At 39.0% G+C, this 27,729-nt stretch overlaps 1 protein-coding gene across 8 annotated transcripts in view; it reads right to left on the minus strand.

The window, feature by feature from the left end:
• FAT3 (FAT atypical cadherin 3) overlaps nt 1-27,729 on the minus strand; it is a 412,789-nt gene that overhangs the window by 57,598 nt on the left and 327,462 nt on the right. For all 8 annotated transcript variants that reach the window (XM_027897770.1, XM_027897769.1, XM_027897771.1 and 5 more), the window contains 6 exons: nt 26,644-26,919; nt 24,885-25,095; nt 17,556-21,629; nt 9,972-10,168; nt 8,751-8,904; nt 7,655-7,888 (listed from right to left, as the gene is read on the minus strand). In XM_027897770.1, coding sequence (XP_027753571.1) covers nt 7,655-7,888; nt 8,751-8,904; nt 9,972-10,168; nt 17,556-21,629; nt 24,885-25,095; nt 26,644-26,919 — 5,146 coding nt within the window. The remainder of the gene's footprint in view (nt 1-7,654; nt 7,889-8,750; nt 8,905-9,971; nt 10,169-17,555; nt 21,630-24,884; nt 25,096-26,643; nt 26,920-27,729) is intronic.

Genomic DNA, 27,729 nt, shown 5'->3' on the forward strand with positions numbered 1-27,729 from the left:
GGTTTCTTCTGTACTAAAACAAAGGGCCTTGCACATCATGCCAACTTCTATGTCATTGCTACTTTAAAGAGCATCAGCGATATAAAACAACTCCTTTTTGTAATTCAGGACTATCAATATCCTCCTTGCCTAAAGCATGGAATCACAGAAGGTTAGAAAGGGCCTTTGAGATCATTGAGTCCTACCATTGATCCAACATTACCAAGCCCACCACTAAACTATGTCCAAAAGTGCCATGTCTACATGTCTTTTAAATACTTCCAGAGATGGTGACTCAACCACTTCCCTGTGCAGTCTGTTCCAAGGCTTGACAACCCTTTCTGTACAGAAATTTTTTCTACTCTTCAATCTAAACCTCCCCTGGCATAATTTGGCTCCATTTCCTCTTGTCCTACTGCTCTTTACTCAAGAGAAGAGACTAAACCTCCACTCACTGCAATCTCCCCTTCAGTAGCTGTAAAGAGTGAGAAGGTCCCCTCTGAGTCTTCTTTTCTCCCCAGCTCCCTCAGCCACTCCTCATCAGACTTGTGCTCCAGACCCTTCCTCAGCTCTGCTGCCCTTTTCTGACACATTCCACCACCTCAGTGTCTTTCTTGTAGTGAGGGGTCCAAAACTGAACACAGGATTTGAGGGGCAGCTCAAATGAAAAGTGTGGAGTCATAACATAGTTTGATTTCTTTATCAATTAGCAGTGGTTTGCAAGCATGGTATCTGATTATTGTGCTTCCTCCACCCATCTTGTGTACCTCTGGCCTTTTATGAGTACCCAAATATTAAATATGAGGCCAATTATTGGAAAATAAAAGTCCACAACAACATTAACAGCAAACAAGACAAAAGACAAATTCTAAACCAGATTTTGTAGTACTCTACTCCATCATTTTGAGATGAAAGAGAAAAATCTTACCAAAACCTTTCTGAACTGTAGAAGAATATATAGCCCCATAGGGAAAGTATTTCAAGTGATTTTTACAGCTTAACCAGAAAACCTGGCTGAGTTTAATAACACTGCTACTGAGATAGGCTTTCACCGCTTTGTTCCTTTTCTGTGAGGAAACAAATGCCTTAATCCCAAAGGCCTTTATTCACACCACTGCTCCAACGGAGTCATGGTACCATGGGATGAAGGCAGAGCCCCAGAGGGCAAAGATGAAGATAACCAACCCCTTACTGAAGGGAAATACTGGACAGAAATTGGAGGCATAAACTGTTAGCGGTATGATACCAACCATGGGTATCTAAAACCCTGCTTTCCACTTCAGTTGGGTCTTTTTTGGTAGGAAGTTGAGATTTGGATAGCTGGCTCACCCTCTCTGTCTTTTCTATAAAATATTTACGTATCCCTGGGTACTGGCTTACATCACTTGGCACGAATTCTTGTTTCCATCAGTGCTCCTGAGTGATTCACTTCCTCGTGCTGATCAGGCCTTTTTTTGATGATTTTTCTGAAGTTGGGAAGGCCATTTAGGATACACTTGATTTAGGGCTACACATTGCAGTTGACAATATAGGGAAACATTACCCGAGGCAGTGGAATGCACATGTAGAGAGAGGTATAAAAGACATATATACATGTACATAAGTATGCACAGAATCATTAGGATTGGAAAAGACCTCTAAGATCATTGAGTCCAACTGTTAACCCAGCCCCACTGTGTTCACCACTAAACCACATCCCCAGGTGGCACATCCACACACCTTCTGAACAATTCCAGGGCTGATGATCCCACCCTGGACAGCCTATTCCAATGGCTAACCAACCTTTGAGTGAAGAGATTTTTCCTAATGTCCCATGTAAACATTCCCTAGCACAACTTGAGGCTATTTCTGCTTGTCCTCTCACTTGTTTACCCGAGATGAGACCAGCTGCTACCTTGTTACCGGCTCCTTTTAGGGAGCTGTTGAGAGCAAGAAGGTCCCCTCCGAGTCTCCTTTTCCCCAGGATAAACAATCCCAGCTCCCTCGATGACTCCTCCTAAGACTTGTGCTCAAATAGTTTGTATTTTATATATATAGACTGTTTATATACATATATACAGACTAGACATATATAGATATATGCGCTCAAATGTGTCTGTACATACTTACATAGGTATCTATACAGACATGCACACACACGTACATATGTGTCAGTCGCCCAATTTAAGTATAGGGTTTATTCAGTCCACATAATCCAAGATGTACAATTCTCCTAGTCTAGTTCTTTGCCTTCATGTTGTTAACAATGTCCTGGGAATCTCAAAAATTAAAGAAGTTACTAGATTATAAAGCGAGTAGGAATCTTGTGAGGTCATCTAATTTATCCCTGCACAAAGAAAAGATGGATGCAATTTATCCCTCGACACAGACCTATCCTTTGATCACAAACTTGAATAACCTCCTTGGGTAACACACCGCAGTGCCTCACTTTTCTTACAACTAAAAATACTGCTCTGACTTTTTGCTGAGAGAACAAGGGTCAACTTCCTTCCTTTCTCAGAGCTACTTCTGATAGCTGAAGACTGTTATACTTTGCCATCTCTGTTCTCTTTACTCTGGCAGACCTTCTCATCTTTTTTAGTATTTCCTGACTTTTTTTTCCAGACTTGTGGATATTTCTTGCAAATCTGCAAGTAGCCCACATCTGCCTGGAAAAGCTATACCCCAAACAACACAGCCTTTCAGGTGAGCATTTGCCAACACCCAATAAACAGAAATAAATACTTCTGTTTTCCAGCATTACTCTTTTTTACCAATCTCATTAAAGTATATGCCTTTCCACACCAGTATGAAAGTGTAAACATACATTCAGCCTATGATTCACAGTAATACAGCTGCCTTTTGCAGTTCTGCTGCCCAGTCAGTCATTACCTAGACAACACTGGTGCACTTGGTTATTTGTGCCTAAACACAGGATATCACATTTATCTTGATGACTTGCATTGGGTTTTTCCACACCACTTTTTCAACTGCTAAATCCCACAGCTATGACTTTGGCACTATCCAGGGTACTTGCGGCATCATTCTACTTTCTGACATTTAGCAATACAGTCCTTACGCCTACTTACCTATTCAGGAATAAAAATAAGAGCAATGTTGCACCCAGTATATTTCTTAACTTATCCCTCCAGTGTAGCAGTTATTACAAGGTCATCTGGTAACACTTTTGTGTAGACTGAGTTTCCCTATCTTGCTTATAAAATATCATGCGGTACTATGTCAAAAACCTCACTAAACCTAAGCCATAACACTCATTTATTTCTATATGGCCTCTTCACATGCTGCAGAAGGAAATGAGATTGGTTTGATGACTCCTGCTTGCTGAACACAGACGAGCTCTAAAAGTCATCCTGATACACATGTTCACAATGCAAGTTGGGTGACTGCGTTCCCCTGACTACCCACCTGCAGCCATAGAAATCTGGCCCTTTGACAGATTCAGCAGGGTCACACAGACTGAAAACTTACAGGATTAGGTCTCATGAGTGCCTAGGCATGAAAAGCAAAATCAACAATATGAAAGAAGGCTTGTTTAGGCAGAAACCTAAGTTTTCTATCAGAATCTCCAAACACCTTGTTTATTTACCTCCTAACACTAGGTAAGTCTAAACTCCACAGAGCTATTATTTTTTATTTGGCAATTTTTCAGGGGTCCAGTGTGCTGTATCTCTGCATTCCTATTAGTGCTTCTGCTTTTATTAAGAAAGCAAAAGGTATGTTTTCTCCTAAACAGCTTACTGGGTGAACCTGGACCTGCAGGTGTCCTCAGGTTTACCCTGCTGCTCATTTCTATACTTCTTGGTGGAGAAGGTTATGAATCTCATGTCTCCTAATGAGAAGGTCAAATGGCTTCCCCCAGAAGGGTAGAGTCTCTTCTGCTGCAGCTCTTGTACTTTGTGTGAGGAGGTGAATAATTAGTTCCTCAAGCCAAGAATCAAACTGATTAGAGACTGGATTGATTTAAACTCTCCAGATTAAACACAAATGCACTAAACAGACAATGACAGAATCTTTCTCATAAATCCTCATCCAAATAGTATTTAACTCTATACAACTGTTTAAAGAACACGACCAAAATTCAACCACAGTTGGCCTGTATAACCTAGCTGTATAAACATATCTCTGGAAGCGTCTCAAATTTTATCCTGGCTCCCTGAATTAGGCTTTCTACACTCGTTTTTTTCTCTCACTCCACCCAAGTATGAAAGCTTCAAATACAGAGAATAACAACCAGAAATCCAGGCTCATCATTCAAATCTCTCCACCCTCAAAATAGTTGGATTTTTTTTCAGAATTGATGAATAAACTTCAGACCGTTCTGTCTGTGAGGCTACAAGCCCTGCAGAAGCTGGGACACATCTGAAACTCCAGGCAACCTATGCAAAAAAAGTGAGAAAATGCCTTGAATAAAGTAGCCCACTTTGTACTATTTTTCTTAGTTAGAGGGAAAGCTGAGAACAGAGAAGGGCAGCCTGCACATTGCAGAGAACTCTGCAACCAAATAAAGGCCACTCCTGCCAACTTTTTACTTACATGTCTGTATTTTCCTGCACACTGGCTGCATGCTATACAAGGTGCTGGCTCCAAGATGACCTAGTCCATCTGTACTGGCTGGTTGTGCAGGGAATGGGGGAAGACCTGTTTGATGACTACCATCCATGGCTTTAACCACAGACTAATGCAGAGCCTGAAAGGTAGCAGTAGCAGGCAAGATAGAGTTGGCTGACATGGCTGTTCCCATTTTAAGCAGAATTGGAAACCTGTATTCATCATAAATTCAGGAAAAAAATCAATCGGTCAGCGAAATCACTAAACTGAGTACAGATCTGGATGTCTGATGGCCCAGTGGTGAGGAAGACTGCAGAAAAATGGATAAATACACTGTCTGTTTTTAGTACAGTAAATGCTTCTGCCTTTTGTAGACTTACACTGTCACTCATCATGGAAACAGGCCTAAGCACGGAGTTCCTTCACAAAGTAAAGCAGCTGTGAGTGAGGCAGGATTTTAACCATCACTTAAAGCACAGCTGAGTTTGTACCATGTTGTTGTTCATTCTTATACTGTGCAAGCAAGGCCATAACACTGTGTGCATAGAGAAAAGACGAGCAGCACTGGAAATGAATATGCACCTGCACGTCAGGTTTGGGCTTCAGGTTTATTCTGAAGTTTATTAATAATGTTTTTAAAATCATGCTTGCCACAAAGTCCCATGTAGGTTTCCTCGGTGTTGCTGCTCTACCATGACCCTGATTCCTTTGAAACAGGCTGATCCTGTAGTTGTCTGATAGCTTTGCTCAGATAATTACACCTCAGCATTCACTCCAGCTCTTCTTGTCTATTAATTTGAACAGAATGGAGTAATTTGGCACTTTGATTTGGAGACAGTGGGAGGTAGAAAATTCACTGCTCTCTCTGAATGTCTCTAAAAAAATGTAAACCCAGCATTTCCCTTTTAAATCTTAGTTTGAACATTTCCAAATCTGATGGTGATGAGTAAATAGCAAATACCATATTGTGGAAATATTAAAAAAAATAAATTACAGCAGGATAGGAGAAAGTATTGTTTTACATTAAGATAACTAAAATGCCTTAGCAAATGGAATTATGTATATTCTCTCTCCAAGTAATAATTTCATTTAAGATCCCTAGCTATATGCAAAGGTTATGGAAAATGAGCTTGTGTGCTACTTCAGTTAAACAATTAAAGCCATTTTCTTCTGCTGAATACTGTGAAGAAGAATCACATCTCTTCTTCAGTATGTCCAGCTAGTTTCTAAGTGTGTATCTAAATTAAAAATATATCAAACAACAACTTATGGTCCAGTGCAATCAGGATCTTCAAGGGACACAGAAGGCACAAGGCAGATATAACACTGTTTTCCTATTCACTGGAAATTGTCTTAATTATCCAACAATGTCTGCCCACAGTATTTTCAGGTTTCTGTTAAACTGTGTTTAAGTTGCAGACCACAAATGGACTTCTCTCAAGTTTTACCTCAATGGCTTCAATATTCATGCTCCTATCCTTACAGTACATGGCTCTTTAAAGCCCAAAACAGAAGAACTGGCGAATTCTAAGACTAATCACAAGATGTGTCCTGAATGTTAAAAATTGTTTTGTATGATGATTACTGGCTCCAATGATGCTTTCAGGACAACGCTTCACAGAACCTTACAGGAAAATCATAACCCATCAGGAATATCAATAATAATTTTTTCTCTCATGGGAACGTTACACCACCTGAACTCGTTCATTATGCAGCAATAGGGAATCAGTGATTTTAGCAGGGACTAACAGAACAGTAATTAACACAAAATCCAGTTTTGGGGACTTTTGTTTAGTCAATTTCATGTGATACAATGCATGGTTTAATTTTCAGGTCTAATAATTAAGGAAGTACATAGTCACTTCTTATTCATTACATGCATCCCTCCCTTTAACTTTTCTAGTTTCAGAAGAAAGGTAGCTCACGGTTTGGGTGTTTTTTTTGACTGCTAATCATCTTATTCTGTAAAGTGGGTGCTAGCAAGAACTTTCATTGACAAATTTTTATTCTAATTATTTCTGTGTCCCCTCTCCCCTTGAATGTCATCTCACCTACAAGAAAAATGGTAATTAAGACAACAGTGGAAAACAACAACACTGTCTCTTCAGATGGTTCAGTAGTTTACTACCAGTAATTGGCTTTTCACTGCAGAACAGTATCATAATTTTAATTGCCACCTTTCAACCAAGGCATACAATGCAGCTCTTCATAGATACATTAATGAATGTTTGCTGCTCCTTTATGGATTCCTGTATATTTACACTATCAGCCTCAGTAACAACTGGGACTTCCAGCATGCAGTGTACTTCAGGAAAAAAAAAAAAATTGACGTGAAATATTTTTTCACTGAATGAAAGATCTTTTTATGTGTAACTACTCAGGCCACAGTTTTTACAAAACATCTACAAACACAGGAAGAAAAAAATAAACTAAGGGATTTATTTATTTCAACTCAAGTGAGTGCCCTAAAAAAATTCTGATATTCAGTAGGTTTTACCACTGTGTTATGCAAAAAGACCTCCTTTAAATATTTATATTTGGGCCCAGATTTCAAGGTTAAGGTCCTCAGATAATAAACTCTTACACTTTCAAAGAATGTGCAGTTAAATAACCAGAACACTTATAATGTACATTCATAGTGTACAATAATTTTATGCTAAAGTAACCAGCTGGAACAAATGGGAGCTATAGCAGTATGAAACCCTAGAAAAGCTGTGATTAATCAGGTATAGGTATATGTCATGTAACTATATTATTTGCATAGAGGCATGGGTATTCAAAATCACAGCTCAAGAAAAGAGGTGAGACCACAGAAGGCAAAAAACCTGGAATTTACCCCAAAACAATCATTTACTCCTGAACACAGCTATTGTCAATCAAGAAAATAAAAGACTACATGCTTCTGTGGCTGCTGCAATGCTTTTCTGTTTGTAACACCATTCTGTCAAGCTCAGCCACAAGCATTTTGATCTGAAGAAACTGAAGAGAAAGCAATAGGGAGCATAAAGAAGGAAAAGGAGGTGAAAATGACGAAAAGTAGCTATGGAAAAATTGATCTGTATTGCATTCCACCAATTCACAGAGTTTTCCTGAGTGTTAATTATTGTTTGCAATGTTTCCCACTTACCGACATCAGGATCAGTGGCTTGGACTCTTGTTAACAAAGCTTTAGTGGCTGTATTCTCATAGACACATGCAGTGTAGTGATCAGATGAAAACACTGGTGGATTATCATTAACATCTTCTAAAATAAGATGGATTTCTGATTGGCAAAACCTGCCACCACCATCAGTTGCTCGGGCAACCAAGTTGTATGCAGGGATTTTCTCTCGGTCAAGAGGGGCCAAAGATTTCAGCTCACCTAAAATTGATGAAAAACAGCAGCTATCACTATTGTTGTAGCAACATCGCTGATTCTAGATAGCTTAAGTGTCTCAAAACATGTGTTTCACAGGAACAGAAAAAAGAAAACAAAACCAACCTTGTTTATTCCAATGAATGTATTAAAAACTCACAGCAGTGTCACTTCCCTCTGCTCTGCATTCAAAAAAGAGAGCTGCCAATATGAGTGCAGGGATGACAAGCCACTCATGGTGGCCTTCAACAGCCTACAGCTTCACCCATATGAACACCACCATGTTTTCCCAAGTTTGTCTTTCTGTTACTCTTAAGATTTATAGACTTCTAGATACAGAAACACATCCTTTTAGCTGGGCCTGTTGTGGTAGGACAAAGGGTCATGGTTTTAAGCTGAAAAGCAAGTAGATTTAGACTAGATATAAGGAAGAATTTTTTTTTTTATGATGAGGATGGTGAAATACTGGTACAGGTTACCGTGGAAACATTAACTGGATGGGTCTCTGAGCAACATGATCTAGTTGAAGATTACCGTGTATATGACAGGGTAGTTGGACTAGATGACCTTTAAAGTTCTCTTCCAACCCAAACTGTTCTATGGTTCTATGATACATCTCTGACCTAACTTGAAGTCTGCAGGGAAACAAAAGGATTGATATCAACTGTTCTGGTTATAACACTCAATCTGGCCAATAAAGATGTCCCTCTTTCTCCCTCCTACCACCACCACTTTAAGTGTCATCCACACCTGCCATAACTGAAACAACTGGCTTATAGCCAAATGAACCTAACTATTGCTAAGGAAATGAGCACCCACTGGTATCAAGGAATTAAAGCTATTAAGAAACATTTGGTTGTCATCTTACCATTTTCTGGATCTAAGAAAAATTTATTGTTCCCAGCACCATAAAGAGAATAGCGAATTTCACCATTGGACCCGATGTCAGCATCTTTAGCACTGATTTTAAGAATGACTTTGTTTGATGGAATGTCTTCTGGAAACAGTGCTGTGTACGCAACCTAGAGTCAAAAACAGAAATGTAAGGTATGCTGTGACAGTATTTTACAGTCTTTGCACAGCTGTTTGCTAAACAATTTGTAGTGCATCTTTCTATATGGAAACAATTTTCCTTTATGCAACATATTCCTAGCAATTCAAGTAACTGTTAAGCTTTGAGGTGTCACAGGAAACAATGCCAAATTATGACTCTGAATAGGGTTCATCTTAGGTGTTTAATGCAATACCATTTTTTACCTTCTGTTTATTCCATTGACATTCATGAAATGAAAATTTTGATGAGTGTGCTAACAGAAACAACTGTTTTTATCACCTCAGCAAGCAGTTTTGAGGGAAATATAGACTGTGATTCGACAGAGTGGTTCTTGCAATGACAGTAGTCCATCAATGAAAATGCAATGATGGGAATTATACGAATATATACATACATACACACACATACACACACACATATACATATATATATATATGCATATTCTGAGAGCAGTACCATTAAGGAATTCTGGGTTTTATCATGCCTTTTCTTTCACATAGACCTTTATGTCGTGCTAACATTAGTTCCCTGTATTGTCTTTCCACAGAACAAAAGACAGCTAGCACTCTTAAAGCTGTGGCTAGGCCAACTGCATGTGTTCCCAACAACATGAGAGCAAGGCACGTTCTTCTGCCTTTTACACTGCATCTCTGGCATCTGGGAGGTTCAGGAAAGCTGAAGTTAAACTGGATTGGAGGCATTTCAATGTGGGTTGTGAAAGGGGAGCATATTTTTTTTCTGCAGGGGAGGAGTGGCTGCCCAATGCCACCTCACAACACATCGTTTGTTCTAAAGCCAACTAAGGCCACTGTGTACATTGCTCCTTTGCTAGCTTTATGAGACCATTATACTTGAATCTTGGTTTCCCAGGAATGCTTTATCCTGCTACTCTCCCAGATCACTTCAGATTCTTCAACTGACCATAAGGATGAAAATTGGCATCACCTGTGAATACCTGTAAATAGCGAAGAACACCCAGCGGGAACCAATCAATTTTAACACAGCAGACGATTTCTGTGTGTGTTGGTAACTCACCTGTTCACAAACTGGATTATTGTCATTAACATCAGTGACGCTCACTTCCACAGCAGCTTGGGTTACAAAGAGGCCATCTGTGGCAGTGATGTTCAGATAATAAATGTCTTGCTCTTCTCGATCTAGAGGCCTTTTAACATAAACCTTCCACTCATTCTGAACCAGTCCCAGAGCGAACTTCCCTTTGGGATTCCCTCCTGCAACAAGACAAGCAACACACAATGGGCTGCAGTGTCCCTTCAGAGCTCCCACCTGGTGTGAATACACGGAAATATTGCAGAGGACCTGAACTAAGCAGCCATCATTTGTTTCACAGTGATTGGTTCTTCCAAACTTGCATACTTGGAAGATCTGTAATGAGATTATGGTCCCCATTCTTATTGCCCCCCCCCCCCCCCCCGAATGCCTTGTGTGAAAGTGAACCAATAACTTTCAGTGGAAACAAAATCCATTTAGCAGAGCTGAAGATGATCTCTTGTTTAGTTCCCTGTAAGGGTAATCAAATTCAAACTGTGAACAATCAATAGTTCTCTCGGGCTGGTACAATTGTCTTTCCACTTAGTCTCGGGAGAGGATGTAATACACTGTAGCTCTTGTTACCAAGACAATTTCATTAGCTGTTGATTATGCAATCAAGGACTGGAAGAGGGTTCTATTAAGGAATGCTCTAATGAAAGCTTTATCATACAACTGTGCCATTCTTGTGCTTATTAAAATGCTAGCTTTTAAAAAACTTTACATGCCACAGGAAGACACGTAAGTATTAAATAGTCCTAATAAGAGGTCATTTGAGGAACAGTTGGAAGATAAGCAGTAGAATTAGATCAAATATATCCAAGACTGGAAGATGATGAAAGGAGTTCAGGAGATAAAGCAGAAGAGTTTTTCCTGTGCCCTAACACTGACACTGAATCTGGCAGTGTTGCTCTTCCACATCATTAAATTGCCAGCTGACAAAAGTAGGTTGGGAGATGGAAAGTTTTGGTCCACATTATCCTCAAGAAGGAAGGATGGATGGAAGGAAGGAAGGACGTCATATGCAGAAGTGTACAATAATTAAGGGGGGCACAGTCATTAATGTTTCCAACAGTTATCTACTCTTTTATCTGAAATGGTACAGCCTCCTGCATGGTCCATGAAGAAACACCTTCAATCACCTTTCTCTGACTCTAATTCAAACCTCCTGTCAGACAAGACAGTAAAATCCTTTAAACCAATGTTATGACTTAACATCCACTAGTCATCTCAGCCCCATACAACTGCTTGCTCATTTCTTCCCCAGTGGGAATGGGAAGAGAATCTGAAGGGTGAAAGTGAAGAAAACATATGGGTTGAGACAAAGACAGTGCAACTGGAAGAGAAAAAGCTGTGTGTATAAGCATAAAAAGGAATTCAGGACAGGTGCTCAGCCATTTCCAGGAAAGCAGGGCTTTGTTACCCTGACAGTTACTTGGGAAGAAAAATGCCTTAACTCTGGACAACCTCCCTTCCTCCTTCCTCCCTCAGCTTTTGATGTCATATGGTCTGGAATATCCCTTGGGTCACCTGGGGCTAGGTGTCCCGGCTGTGTCCCCTCCCAGCTCCTTGTGAAGGCCTGGTCTCCTCACTGGTGGGGTGGGGTGAAGAGCAGAAAAGTCCTTGACTCTGTGTAAGCACAGCTCAGCAGTAACTAAAACATCCCTATGGTAGAAACACTGTTTCCAGCACAAATCCAAATCATAGCCACATAACAGGTGCTATTTAGAAAATTAATTCTAACCCAGCCAAAGCCAGTAAAGCCAACTACCCAGTTTTCTGTGCCCAGTGTCTAACACAACCTTAGCCTGTGAAAACATATCTGAAAATTTAATAATTTACAATAGACCACTCTAGTCATAGCAAATTCATGTGCTACAGAAACTGAGCAAGGACATATTAAAAAGCATCATGCTGCTCCACTGAGTGCATGTACTTTAATTGCAGTTAACCTGCTACTAGTTCTTTGCTCACCATATTAGGTTTTCTCATGTGCTCTCCATGCAGGAATGCAATCTGAGAATTGTTGTCCATGTTGCTCATGTTTAAATGTGGTATAAAACTATTAAGGGAATGCTTATTCTTTCTTTCAACAAGTTCAAGAATGTCAAACATGTTAGTGTACATTTGCTTACAAACTACTCAGGGTTCTGATACGTGTCATGCGATCTGTCCAAGCTCAATAGAAAGATAAGGTTCTTAAACCTTCCCCTCAAGTTACTTGCATGAAATGATTGCATAACTAAGATTTAGACCAAAAAAAAGAAAAAGAAGAAAAAAAAAAGAATTTATTTGCATTGACTCTGCTGTCAGGCAATTAGTGTCTCTGATGCTGATTTTGGTGTCACAATTCTGTCAGTTCTCAGGAACCTTTTTAGCAAAATAATAAGGCAGAGAAGGTCTGAACTTGAAGTTCAGCCTAAAACCAAGCAAAAGAAGTCTAATGTCAATTTCAAAACTACTTTCTACAGGGAAAGCAGAAAAGAGGTCACAGGCTGTAATCTGTGCTTCCTTCATTAGCTACCAGTGACAAGATAGACTGGTTTCTATTTAATATGAAAACTAAGTCAGTTGAGTCAGGCTGAGCAGATCTTTCTTATTAAGCGTCACCATTTGGGCTAGCTGTGACTGTGCCAAAAAAAGCAAGTTGTAATGAATAAGATTTCCAGAAAAGTAGTCAGAAAGGCATTATAATTATAAAAGGTCTTTGGATCATATAGAGCACTAAACTGACATATCAAATACAGATATTTTCTGTTGATAGAAAAATCACCCTTTTTGATCAGTTTTCCCACTGATTTCTATGACAGTCTGGAAGAATCACCAGAGAACACATTGTTTAATCTGTTGTGTCATATAAACCCACATTTCTCCTAAAGAGGGTTACACAAAGTGTTGATGTGTTGTACAGTCTAGATTTGAATACAATCCAAGGAAATGAGAATCTGTCCACTGACTCGAGTCTGAATGTGACTTCAAAGAAGGCAGACCCCTGCTGATTGACGTTTAATTCCCTCTATTCAGTTCAACACCGGCAAAAAAAAACGTTTAACTCTCCTTTATAAAAGGCTGTAATCTTGTCATAGTGAGTTTAATGTTGTAAACCATTAATAAAAATGATCTCCAGTGTTCTTATTTTGCTTCATGATATTAATCAGGCTTTCCTGCATATTTGTCCTTTTGTAAAAGGAAATGATTAACTGTCCCGACCAACTAGGAAGCAATACACTCAAGGTATGGGTATCTCATTGCTAAGAAAAGAGGAAAGGTAAAATCTAATTAAAATCAGCTGGTGGCTTTTACAGCTAGCAGTAACACTACCTTGGAATAATTTTAAAATCACTGTTGCTTTGGTGCTGATGGAATGGCTTTTAAATCACACCCAGGAATTTGGGGAATATGTATAAAAAATTGGTTCTTGGGATCCCTTTTATTCCCCTTTAGTCCATTCAAAAAGTATCAATTTGAATGACCAAGAAAGCAGCAAATGTGTAACAGTTTATCTACATGGCTTTTTTTTTTTTTTTTTTTTTTTTTTTTTTTTTTTTTTTTTTTTTTTTTTTTTTTTTTTTTTTTTTTTTTTTTTTTTTTTTTTTTTTTTTTTTTTTTGGTCTTTCATTTTGCTTCTTTGGACTGGCTCCATATTTTGTTGATGGAAAGCAAAGGTGGGCTGTAAAGTGCAACAGAAACAATGAGATTTAAGCACTAAAATACTGTCAAGGAAATATTGTTAAAAATGGAAAGACAAAAAAATCCACACTGTGGCCCAGGAAACATTTCCTAGTACTTATACATATGTCTTGATGCAGATCTCATTCTGCAGTGATTAATTAACTTTTTCACTAATATATGCAAGCAGATTCAGTTTCCTAGGGGCATTCTAATTAATTAGTTTTTCACTCTGAATAACGTAGCTTTTCTAAACGGAAGCCTCCTGACTATGTGTATTAATGGATTCTTTAAAATCTTTTGGCAGTTTTCTTATGTTCTACTTTGAATGTCACAACAGTGAAGTGCTAGCTACACAAAACACTCCAGTAACTTTTTAGAAAGGCTTTGAGGCTAAAAGAATCAGCAGTATCTTTTATCTTTTGTTACTTGAAGTTTAAATAATGTTCTGTCTCTCTCCCTCTCTCCCTAGTCAGCAAATAGTACAAAGCCAAATCAAGCTCAAGTTTAAGTAAAGAAAGAAAACAGCCAGATACAAATGAAATGCAGAGAGACAGTGATCCAAAATAAACAAATCCTGACACACATCATTACTAAAGCACACACAGAGGCCATTATAGCAGCTAAAAGGGAATGGAAAACTAGCAGCCAACAGTATCAGTTTTCACTGTGATGTCCCCATCTGGGATGGGGAACTGAATATTTACTAACTTATTTATTTAGTTTCTGACTTACATTTATGCATTTATTTAGGTATTTTCAATTCCCAGTTTGAACTCTAGACATTTGCATCTCACAAAATCAATAGGTTTATCCTTCACTCCCAGTTTAAGATGTGTGTTTCCTGAGCTTCTGAAATGATTAACCCAATCCTCTTAGCTTTACTATTGTAAAATTGCAGACACTGTTCTTCAGCCTGAAGCACAAGGCCTCCCCAAACACAGAAACATCTATTTCTCCAGAAGTCCAGTATCACAAATGTAAGATAAAACCAAACAAAGCCCATCACTTTGGTCATACTGGGCAATCCAGCAAAAAGCCTGTGTACAATACCAGTTCTTTCTTCCAAAACACATTGTCCATCTCCCTTGAATGCAGCCGAAACAAGCTTAAAGACTATTGATGTCCTTAGATTTATGTGCCTGATGAAGCCTAATTAACATCACTGAGGAACATAAAACACTTTACCAAAGTCTTGGCAGCTGACATTTTTCTGGTGGCTTTTCCTAGTTTGCCATTGTTAAATCTCAGTAATATATGGCTGGTTGTTGGTTGGCTAGACATCAGAAGAGCCCTGGTTTTAGGCAAACTGCCTCAAATGATATAGGCAATGACCTCAAATGAGCTTTCAAAAGAAAACAAAAGAAGCTCCTGTGCTCCCTAAGTGCATTTGTGTCATCTGCGCTTCCTATTGATTTTCTATTAAGATTTATATATAGCACTTTTGCTTTGTGAACAGCTCCAGCTGCTATCAAACTACAAATAACAAAGGGTAAGTGCAAAATTCTCCCCCCTCGCCATCAAATGCAAACGAAAGTGGCTTTGAAAATGCCAATTACTCGCCAGTAATCATGGAAAACAACCCTAAACTGAAGGAATCCAAACCAGAATATATATTTATCCACCAGAGTGTATAAATCTCTTTTCAAAGTTGACCAGAAGACTGCAATAAGTACTTGTATTTCTCAAAAGAGCATAAAGGACTCTTCAGTGATCACATCTGACACAAAATGTTTATTTCTATCATTTCCCAAATGATGATTTTTTCATCTGTGTGCTACTTTCCTCCTGGTGCATTTTCACAAAGCTGGTTTTGGTGGATCCACATGCCATTCTCATAGTTTGTTTTCTTCTTTCTTTTTGTTAATATCTTGTTTTTTTCTCAGAGTTTGTTTATTGTATTCACAGAAGTTTCTATGGTTCAAAATACTTCTAGAAAGACACAGCATTTGAATAATCATCTAGCTAATCTTATTCCATGAAACATTCAAATACAGTTCCTGAGATCAACTTGAGGTAAAGTGTTTTGTCAGTGAAACTACACTTTAATATATTTTGACATTTTAATCCAAAGAACACAATTTCTCCTGGTGCATTTTCCAACCTCAAATCATATATTCAAAGGCAGTGGAAGTTCTGAGCCCATACACTTTAGTAATTGTACAGTAGGACTTAAAGAAAAGTTTGGGCTTTGACATCTAGTGTTTTCAGAAGCTAACAGCAGCAAAATATCTGACATATTTTGAACTGCAAAAGAAATTAGGGTACAGAATGATCTATAATTTTTGAGTCACATGTGACAGTTGTTATTCAAAAGTCCAGTTTTTGCCAAATTAACAGCATAGGGATGTGGAAAAACCCCCATCATTATGTAACTAAAGGCATAATTAACTGTAAGAGATGACTGCAAGACTTCAGAACAAAGCTAATGATCATGGTGCACTAACAAATCTTTGTTACAAACATAACGGTTTTCTTTTCCCATAGTACTTTTCTGCACTGGGATCCCCAAACTCCTTCAAATATCCCAACATTTCTAGGATGAGGCACTACTTATTTACCTCTACATATGTGGGAACTGGGACACCGGCAGCTAATGCACCTTGCCCAAAGCCTCTTAATCCTGACACCTTCTCATAGGACTACCTTTGCCCCTACTTCTAATATCCTACAGCACATCACATTATGAACACACAGTCTTTGCAAACCTTTAAAGCAAATCCAAACTTTCATGTAAATGGTCAGAATGAATTTCTGGTTGCTTTGAAAATGATGCTACTTCTGATGTGTAACACAGGCAATCCATGGCTAACCAGAGTATCACACCTCTCCCTACACACCATCCCACAGCCATTTTCAACTTGATAGCTAACAAAGGGCTAGGAGCCTTACGCTCCAGAGCAAAATATACAAACTGTTTTTTCATTAGTTAAGTCATTTTTTACCTACAGCCTGTTTCCTACATTCAATCTTGTGTAGGTATAATGTCATCCAGTGAGAGAAATGTGAATTTATCCAATAATTTGGTTATTACTAGGTAGTTAATATTAGCTTTTGAATTGCTAAGACTGGGGGCAGGGACAAAGTTGTTTCCTAACAAAATCTATTGGACAATGAAAGACGGAGGCAGAAAAATAACTGTAGTACCCCATCACTCACAACAGACTCGCACAAAAGCCAGGCTCAATCTAGGAGAAAAGAATGATAATAAGTATAACACAATAGAAGAGAGCAATGTTACCTACTTTGAAAAATGTGTTAGTAATGTAATCAAAATTGCCTCATACTGTATATAACAATACATGTCAGCTAACCAGTGCTTCTAAGTATATTACTATTTCCTTGGCCAGGAATCATGCTGATAAGAAATGGCATCCCCTCACTCAATAATGTAAAACCCATTCATACCCCTACCGCTCCCAGCCCCAAAGAGTGGTGTTTCAAACATGCTCCTGCATGCACTTTCCTATCTCAAAAAGAGAGATGCTATTCCAAAAGAAAAAAAAAGGCTTGGAAATATAAAGATTTTCTCTCTAAGAATGAAATTTTCCTTTTCCCATTGTTGAAAAATTAAATCATGATGGTTTTCAAGCTGACATATTAATTATGATCGGTTGATGGGTCACGCTATATTGCACTGCAGCAAATCATGAAGCATTAATCTTGGAAACTTGAGAGAGAATAAAACAGAGAGACACACACACACTCCCGTTCTCTCTTTTCAGTTTTGCTGCAAATTCTGTCCAAAACAAAAAAAGAACATAAAAAAAAAAAAATAGAGAACAATGTAATTGTCTCATTCACAGTGATAATTTAGCTAACATTCACCTTAAACTGGACACATGCACAGTTCTTCACTAAAGCTGGTTATGGGAAGAAAGCATGTAAGTTGTTTCTTACCTGTAATATGGTAGCTAACCTGCCGATTGACATCGGATGTGTCTTCATCCCAGGTGCTAAGAACAGCCACAACTTCTCCTGGAGGGTCACTCTCCTTCACTGACCCTCGGTACACCTCGTGCTCAAAGACAGGTGCATTATCATTTATGTCTGTCACAGTAACTGAGACCAAGGTGGTTGATGATAAGGACAAAGCTTCCCCCAGATCTGAGGCCACCACTGCAAAGGTGAAAGCAGAATCTTTTTCATGGTCCAGATCCTTCAGTGTACTGATCCAGCCACTGTTGCTATCAATGGTGAATGCTTCTGTGATCTTCTCCAGCTCCGAGTCCACTGCAAGTGTATAGGTGACCTGGCCATTTGCACTTGAGTCTGCATCAACTGCTTTAACTTGCATAAGTTTTGTTCCTATAGGCATCCCTTCCATTATTATAGCATCATAGCTAGCTGTTTCAAACACAGGCTTGTTGTCATTTACATCCAACACCTTCACCTCCACATCCACAGTCAACACAATGTCTACTTTATCTAACTGAATCTTGGCTGCAACTTTGAAGTGAAAAGCAGGATTTATTTCGTGGTCAAGTCTCTTATCCAATTTTATGAGCCCTGTGTCTTGCTCTATGATGAAAAACCCGTCTTTGTTGTTTTCAGGTAGCTCACCATTAACTGTGCTATACAAAGCACCCTGATTGGGCAAAACGTGCAGAATGTCAATAGTACTACCTATGAAGGTGTCTTCTGCTACGGTAAAAGAATATTGGGGCTGAGAAAAAGAAGGCAAAATAGTTTCTGGGGGTAAAACATGGATGTAGACAGGAATGAGGGAATGCTTCACAGGAATGCCTCCATCAACTGCTTTGACAAAGAATGACAAAACTGTGCTTTTAAGCTGATTAAAGCTACCCTTGGTGACCATCCATCCATTATCTGGATCTATTTCAAGCAGATCAGCTACTGAAACAGAGGCTTCACTATAGAGAGAATAGGTAATTCTGGAATTGGCTCCATCATCTGGATCTACTGCCTGTACTTGGGTCACCAAGTGACCTTTCCCAACGTCTGCTTTGACACTTGCTCTGTATTCGACCGTCATAAACTGAGGAGCATTGTCATTCTCATCCACTACTATCACTCTCACAGTGCAAAACGTAGTCCTGCCACCTCCATCAAGAGCTCTCAAAAATATACCGATATCACTTTCCAGTGGGCTCTCACGGTCTAACCTCTCAGTTGTCACAATCTGCCCATTGCTATCAATCAAAAATCGGTCCTTGGCAAAGTCATTTATTATGGAGTAGCTGATCTGGCCATATAAACCTGAATCCCCATCTGTTGCCTTCACATGGATTACCTTAGTTCCAGGAGCAGCGTTTTCTCTAACCTCTGCAACATAAACACTCTGCGAGAACACAGGGCTGTAGAGGTTGGCCCCAAGTATCTGAATGTGCACCTGAGCTGTGCTGGTGAACAGCCCGTCCGACACAGAGACGTTTAGGCTGTACATGGGCTCCATTCTCTGCTTGCGATGGTTGGAAAGGGTGATAACACCAGTCTTGCTGTCCATAATAAAACTAGTCCGATCATTTCCTGACAGGATGCTGTACTCCAGTCTGTCAAAATCAGAGCTGTCAGCATCAGAAGCTTGGACACAAGTTACAAAATGACCACGAGGTGCCAGTTCACTCACATATGACTCATATATTAACTGGTTAAAAACTGGAGGGTTGTCATTCATATCTGTTATTGAGATACTAACAAGAACCTCACTGCTCAGTGGTGGGAACCCATTATCGGTTGCTCTGACTTTCAAGCTGCACTGCTGTATGAGTTCATGATCCAGCATCCGGGCTGTCAAAATTAGGCCACTGCTGCTGTCTATATGGAAATAGTCAGTGCTGTTAAAGGTGTCCTGGACTATCTGATACTGTACAATCTTGTTATTGTCAGAGTCAGCGTCAGTAGCAACAACCTGCAGTACAGGAGTCCCAATCAAAGAAGCTTCAGACAAAGTAGCATTATAAGCCGACTGATCAAAAACTGGAGGATTATCATTAACATCATTAATGATCAAATCCACAGTGACCTCAGCTCGAGCACCAGTGAGGGCATCACTGGCTCGCACCATCAGCTTGAAAAGAGAATTTATTTCATAGTCCAGTGGGCTGATGACACTCAGAACTCCAGTATCAAAGTCGATATTAAACTGGTTATAGGGATCTCCATCGACAATGATATAAATGATACCCTGGCCTTCTGGACTGGTTGCATTTATGCTTAAAATTGGTGTGTGCATTTCTACATCTTCATTCACGGAAGCTGTATAGAAGGGTTTGTCAAATACAGGCATCGCTTTGTTAACAATAGTAATGGGGAGCTCTACTGATGCAGACAATGATGGGTTACCACCGTCTTTTGCAAGAATGACAACCAAGTACTCGATATTAGACAAATCAGAATTGAAGGCTTCTTTTAAAGTGACGCTACCAGATCCTCTATCAATTTCAAAATGTCCATAGTCTTCCTTCAGAAGGTATGACACGTCACCATTTTCACCCTTGTCTTTATCAATGGCTGTCACTCGATATATCAGGGTACCAGGTTCAGCATCAACTTGCACCGCAGCATAGTATGGAAGTCCTACGAACACCGGGGCGTTGTCATTTATGTCCTCAATGTAAACTCTCACCACTACTCGAGCGACGCGAAGGTGATCTAATTCACGACTTGCTTCCACCACCAGCTCATACAGCTCCTGTTCCTCTCGGTCAAAGGGGATGCCAGTTGTCTGAATGACTCCCGAGGTGGATTTGATTTTAAATTTGTTTCCTGGGTTTAATATGCTGTATTTCAAAGGCTCGTTGAGGCGGTTACCAACAGCATTTACCACAGCGATCTTTGTGATATTGGTGCTGTTTTCTGAGATAGAAGTGGAATAAAAATTTTGTGTGAAATGGAGTCCACTATCCATGGCTTCTTTTACCATTATTGTCACCATAGCAGTGCTATAAAATTTCCCATCTGATACTCTTACTATCAGCATATAATGGTCTTTGGAGAGACTACTGTTTTTAATGGTGAGTACTCCTGTGCTTGAATCAATTAAAAAATGGTCCATATTGCCTTCAATTATACTAAATGTTAGTTCAGGAGGGATCTCTGAATCTGGGTCTGCAGCCTTGACTTTGAGAATCTCAACACCATTATATGTGGGTAGGAGCAAGACTGTCTCAAATACGGCCTGGCTGAAGACTGGTGGGTTGTCATTGACATCAGTTACCTCAATGGTCACTTCAACTGGGCTCTCTGCTGTAAGCTGGGGATTCCCACTGTCTCTAACATGAACGTGGAAATGGAAGTGGGCTATTGTTTCATGATCTAAATTTGCAATTGTTCTGATTGCACCTGTGCTGGAATCTACTGTGAAATACTTTTTTGCAGTAGATTCAACAATCTGGTAGACAAGCAAAGCATTCTGGTTGCTATCAGCATCGGTGGCACGTATCACGAGGGGACTGTTATTCGCACTCCGGACTATGCTATTTACAGGAGCAGCTTCACTTATGCTGCCCGAGTACTGAGAGAAGAGAAAAACTGGTGGGTTATCATTTTCATCAACAATCTGAACGTTCACTGTGGCATTTGATGCCATGCCTGCCATATTTGTTGCTTGTACAACGAGCTGATAGGAGGAAGCACGTTCATAATCAAGGGCCTTTTGACTGGTGATCACTCCAGAATACGGGTTTATGGTGAAGGCTCCATCAACATTGCCATCTTTAACCTCATAAACTAACGTGGACTGACTGATTGCAGAGAGGGAGATGACAGAAGTACCAATATCCACATTTTCATTAACCTCCGCTTGGTATTCTTTTAGGGTGAATTTAGGGTGGGAGTTATCTGCCATCGTCACAGATATCCGTACGATTGCTGTTGCAGACAGCGCTGGAGAACCTTGATCAGTCACTTTGACTGACAAAACAAACTGTCCCATTGTGGTTAAGTCTGGCTCCTTGAGTAATGTAATGATGCCTAAAACTGGTTCAATCTTGAATGTGTTTCCCGTATTTCCTAAAACACAAATATTGGAATCAGATTAGAAATGAAATATGAAACATTTAACGAATGATAACTTAATCCAAGAGCAATTAGCTGCATTCGTTAAAGACAGTTACTAAAAGGACCCAACAGGCCCAACATAAAAGAATTCTAAAGGCACTTCCAGACTTTCCTTCTGAAGATCAGATATTCTGTAGATGGTAAAGGTGTTCAAAGCATCAGAAACTCAGGTGTTGCTATCTATATCTTGATTCTGAGTATTAAAATCTGAGCAAGAGCTGCATGTACATTACTCCTACTGAAGGCAGGAAAAGCATCCCTAAATTATAGGAATTAGTCAAATACATGTACACCTAAGGCAAAGAAATGAGATCAGAGGCTAACAAGCCAATTACATGACTAATGGATAACAACTCAGGCTCTTAATTAAATGGGATATTAAGCAACCAGAAAGGAGATTACAGTAGTTCAAGACTCAAAGAACTGAATATAAGAAGGTTAAAGTGGCATTTAGAAAAAATAAAACTGAGCAAATACCACAGAAAAGAGATTCAAGTGTCTTGTGGCACAAAGGTTTATCATGTGATCTCTGAGGAGAATGAATCCAGATGAATGAGATTTAGCAGAAAATGTCAAGAAATGCCTGTTATAACATGAAACCAAGGATATCACTGACTGCGTAAAGGTGAAAACAGTGATTTTGGATCAATGACCTTCTTTGGGGTCCTCATGTCTTTCAGGTCTTTTTGCCAACCTCTTCTTCAGCAATACAGATCCAAAACTTTTCATAAGTATCCTTATGATATAATAAAAGATCACCTTCATTAGGCGAACCATGTTTTGCTGGTCCTTTTGAGTGCCTGCCTAAAGTAGAGGATGCTGCATCTGTAAATGGTATGTATAAGCATACAGACTCTTTTTCTGAATTTGATTCTAAATACAAACAGCATATACTGAGTTACAGCTATTCCAATCATTATAACATGTTCCCTCTATTGCAATTCACGTCTTAAAATCTCAAACTGCTTCTAATCTACGGTCAAGCATCCATCCATGACCTGGAGAGAAATATATCTCAGGTGATAAACAAGGGATTTTCTTTTAACTGTGATTGTTACAGATGCTGTACACAGAGCAGTAAATGAGAAAACTGTAGCTGGAATGCCAAATACATGGAATCATGAATGAAGTGAGGTAGTGTGAACTCTTTTGAAGATGTGATTCCCTATCTGTCGCAATTCTGGTGCTTGAAGGCTAATTTAAGCTACATATTAGTGTATGTAGTTCAATAGTGCTAGTGGCTCTCTATTTATATCCAGCCTTTCAGATCAGTAAAGTTTACTTTACTGGCTATACCAAAAATTGTGCTATTCACTAAGGAACTGAGATTCTTCCAGAGTGACAATTTCTTATAAAAATCATAGTATCTGTCACATTTACAGACACTTCAAATACTGCTGCAGTTATTTTGCCAGTGCTTGCTAATACAAATAATTTTTAGCCCCTGACTGCCTCTGTAAGGCCAGAGCTGGTTCTTCTCCTTTAAGATGTAAGATGAGGTAATTCCCCTGAATGACAGGGCTGTGTACAGTCTGAATTCTGCAGTTAAAATCAATATTATCAACAGCAGATTTTATGGATCATAGAAACTACAGCAGCAGAAGACTGAATTTTGATGTATCTGAGATTGGGACATCCACGGATAATGAAACTGGAGGAGTGTGGGGATTACAGTAAACAGAGGTTTAAAGTCTGACACTGCAGAGAGAGCTCATGATGATACAAAAACAGCCTGTAATGACAAACAGTCTCTAAAAACCATCTAATAGTTAAAGCATCTTTTCTAACCATAATACTTTTGTGTCTGCATCACATATGATTCTATTACCACTGTAATGGGAACCATACGCCTAACATGTCAGGTTGCTCTTTACATTGTGGTAGCATGTCTAGATGATTGAGTTTGGAACCCATAATAGTAATGGGGTGTCATGAAAAAGCTGGGAATAGCCTTGAAAAACATTGTCCTAGGAACCAAATCTGGTCTGCTCAGAGTTTTTTCTATAAAGGCACAGCGTTATCCTGCCTGGGCATGTGTTAAACTTCTCCTGATCTAAGATACTGAGAAATAAAACCAAATGCAGTGCATAAAGGAAATACTTGTTTTGGAGTGCTAACATCTTTGTTGCTCTAATTTTAGCACTTACAGGTGCAAAAGACTTCACTTTCCTGTTTGCTGAATGTACTCTCCTTCCACAGAGCATACAGGATAATGGCAGGAAAAAAGCTGCTTGGGTCTTCTCTAAGTTTAAGGTTATATCAGCTTAATTTAAGGTGTAAGCTTCAATTACATGAAGTTAAGTCAGTATGATATGCTTTAGATATTCTTATTTCTTTACTTTTTTTTTTTTTAAATTTAGCCTGTTCCCAACTGATGTAAGCCATTCTAACTATAAAGAAAAGCCTTTCTAATAATATAGGGATAAATAGTGATCCAGTAGGATCAGAGCCTAATACTGGTAAAGGCTTGTGATTTGCTTAACATGGGGACAATCTAAAGTATTTGTGATCTCTTCTTATGGAAATGTAAGTTTCAAGTTTTCTTTTTATTACAGTGGAAAGATTCATATTACTAATAAACCCTCCCAAAAGTAGAAATTAAACATTAAAGAATGCAAAGGTTACAAATTTCTACTTCCTTCTCTGTTTTTCCAGGCATCCCTCCTGTATATCTCTTAGAGCTTTATCTCAGAGATAATTCTTAACTTCAGATTCATGTGAGCCAGAGAAACTTACATTCACTTCCATGTGTGTTAGAGATAATGCAAATGTTCTATTACCATGCTGTTGCACCAAGAGAGGAATTCTTTTGCTGGTACAGATTACATGGTGAATGAAAATGTTCAGAGTTTAACAGCAAAAGCAATCTTAATCTGGTGTATCAAGAGATACACCACATTAAAATGCTATGTGCCATTAAAATGCTATGGCTGTGCTGACAGAAGTTTTCAGCATAGCCCTGGTCTTACTCTCTGTGCTTCTCTGATCCAAATACTCTGTTCCAGAATGAGATTCTGTTCTGCCATGGTTTGGGTATAGTGGTTTCAAAATATAAGAAAACAACCAACCAACCAACCGAGAAGGTGTTTCTGCCCAGCTATAAGGAAGAAGGTAGACCAAAAAAGTTTGTGTGTCAAGACGGACCACCATCAAATGCTTGGCATTTGGTATGAATCATGACACTTCAGTTTCAGCCTCTGCTCTAACCTGCTTCAATAGTGTAGATAAGCTCTGCATTTTCTCCTTTGTCTTTGTCCAAAGCTGTAACCTGCAAGACTGCTGATCCAACTGCTGCTGATTCAAACACTGAGGCTTCATACAATGGACTGGTAAAATATGGACTATGGTCATTGGAGTCTTCCACATTTATAACCACTCTGGCCAGGTTTCTTCTATAAGGGAATTCTTGATCTCGGACCTATAGAACAAGTGTATAACACACAAGTTGATATCAATCCAGTAAAACTTCACAAATATCGCTCAACTGAGTGTGAATACTTCTTCAGTTCTATTTAACACAAAGTAATAAAAAATCCATTTGTCCCAAAACCAGCCTAAAATGTATTCACACACAAGATGGTAGACAGTAAAATTAAAGGAAAAGGAAAGAGCTTAGGTACTTTTTTTTCAGTTGTGAAAAAATGCATGGCAATTAACCATCATGACATGAATTTTTGAAGTGACAACCACATGACATCTTAAGTTCAGGTTTAGGTTTGCAAGAGATACTTTTTTTTAATACATGCTAAATAGTCATGAATGTGCCTGGCCATTACCTGGTTTACAGCGTAGAGGCATGTCAGTCTAGTGCTTATATCTGCCAATGAACTTCTTCATTATTATATACATACATACCTTTTTGAAGATGATGACACTAATAGTAAAAAGACTAGAAATTACCTTATGAAGTGCTGATAAGTGTCAACAGAGGTGTAATTTATCACAGCTGTCTCAACCCCATACAAAATACCTCAGCACTGCTTCACTGATAATGCTGCCACCACTATCCCCAAAAGTTTGGTTCATCTTAAACAGAGAAAGGAGTGGAGGTGGAGATCAGGTGGAGATCAAAACCAAGCATCAGGAAATTACCTCTGTCAGCCATGTCTCTTTGTGATTCAGTTTATAGTCATTTCTTAGTCTGCTCGCCAAAGGACTTGCAGCTTTTGACTCCTGTGAGCTGAGGCCACACTCAGCTCCTGCTTGCTGCATCTCACAGCAGGCTCTGCTTTCTAAGGTCCCCTGTCAAGATGCCCCTGTACTTAATATGCCATGAGTTGTTCCATGTGTTAAGTGGTTAAAGCAAATAGCGGACAGCAATGCTTAAACTACCACTAATTTTCTCCTTTTTTTTTTTTAATTAGAGAATAAAAAATAAAACATATCTCCATAATATACAATCTTCACTTGAAAACAGGTAGACTTATGTTCTGTACCTTAGGCACACCAAGCAAAAATTGGTAGTTATCTTTTTTCTGCATACCCAAAGATATGGTAATGCAGATAGAAGAAAGCTACTTTGTATATCAACAGTTTATGTACTGAAATAAGTCTACAAAAGTAAGCTATAAATGAGTGTTGTATTCAGAAAGGCTGTAGCATTCTCCACGGCGAGAAAGCAGTTATCTCCCTGTGAATAACTTCTCGAATAACTTCTCAAATAACTTTAAGCCTCACTTCAGAAACTCTGAAAATTACCTTGAGGGAGAAGACCAGATGCCAAGAGATTAAATAATTTCCTGCTTGCTCTCCTTTGAGATAGCAAATAATACATTCTATACAATGAATTCACAATAAAGTTTCCCAAAAAGCTGAAATAAAAACTGTAAAATAAATACACAGCAGGGCAGGCAAGATGAAATTAGTGACTACTTCCTGCTCTAAGAGTCCTTTGGTCATGCAAAGATTGTATGTACCAGAAGCAGCAGTGATTGTGTCCTGACCCAAGTGAATATTGCATTCTTACCATGACATTAAGGATGTGCTTATCTTGAGCTTCGTGGTCTAATCTCTCAGCTGTATAGAGCACCCCAGTGCTGGCATCAATTCTGAATTTTCTCATGCTGACTGTATCAATGCTGCTGTGAATAGTGTAGCTCAGCTTATGCTTCTCATCTCTGTCTATAGCTTCAATTTGCAGAATTTCAGTGTCAGGGAGGATGTCCTCTGAAATGGTGACATCATAACTTGGCTGAGAGAATTCTGGGCCATTATCATTGTTATCCAACACTTTGATAAGAACCTACAGTTAATAAAAGAAAAGCATTCAAAGTTATTGAAGTCTAGTCAGACTACTGAGTAACACCTAGACAAATGCAATTTACTTTAGATGGTTGATGATGTTATGCTGCTGCATGGTGGGACTGAGAAACATTATTTAATATTAAATGCTTACTGTTCGGATTAAAAGAGGTAGAAAAGATTTGACTTTGGAGGTAAAACGTTCCTAATTGTAAGACCTACTCCAAGCCTGACAAGTCCATATTTGCAGTATCTATAAAAGGGAACTTATTTCTGCCATGGCCATAGGAAAGGCTTTGTCCTTCCTTGTAACTGCTGTGGTTACAAGAGGCTTCTAGAGCTATTATGAAATTTCCTCTCCCCCCATTTTTAATAAGAATCCCTTTCATCTTACATAAATCTGCTTTTTATACAAACAAGATTCAGCTGAATCCTGTATTGTTTTCTGCCCAACATACTGCACTGGGACTTACTAGCAATGTCAAATTAGAACAGCAGTGGAGACTTCAAGTTGTTGTTACACCTTAGATTGTGTTAGAAACAGTGACACAAGCTCACTAGCATGGAAGCCCACCCCACACAGATGAGTACATACCACCATGGACAGGTAAATTCCACCAAGGACAGGTAATCTCAGGGCACTGGTGACAGGGAAGGATTATTTTTTTGTTTCATTCTTGCTTTGCCTTTGCCAGTGATGGCTCTCTTTACTGTCAACTAATTCACTTTCCCCTCCAACACATATTTGCCTTCTTTCTGTTGCAGTTTATTCATGGTAGAACTGCTAAAAACGTGAATGAACACTTTGCTA

This window comes from Empidonax traillii, unplaced genomic scaffold, assembly GCF_003031625.1.
Source record: "Empidonax traillii isolate 1590-97213 ecotype Southwest subspecies unplaced genomic scaffold, ASM303162v1 scaffold560:size1140492, whole genome shotgun sequence".
In the NCBI taxonomy this organism is placed as follows: Eukaryota; Metazoa; Chordata; class Aves; order Passeriformes; family Tyrannidae; genus Empidonax; species Empidonax traillii.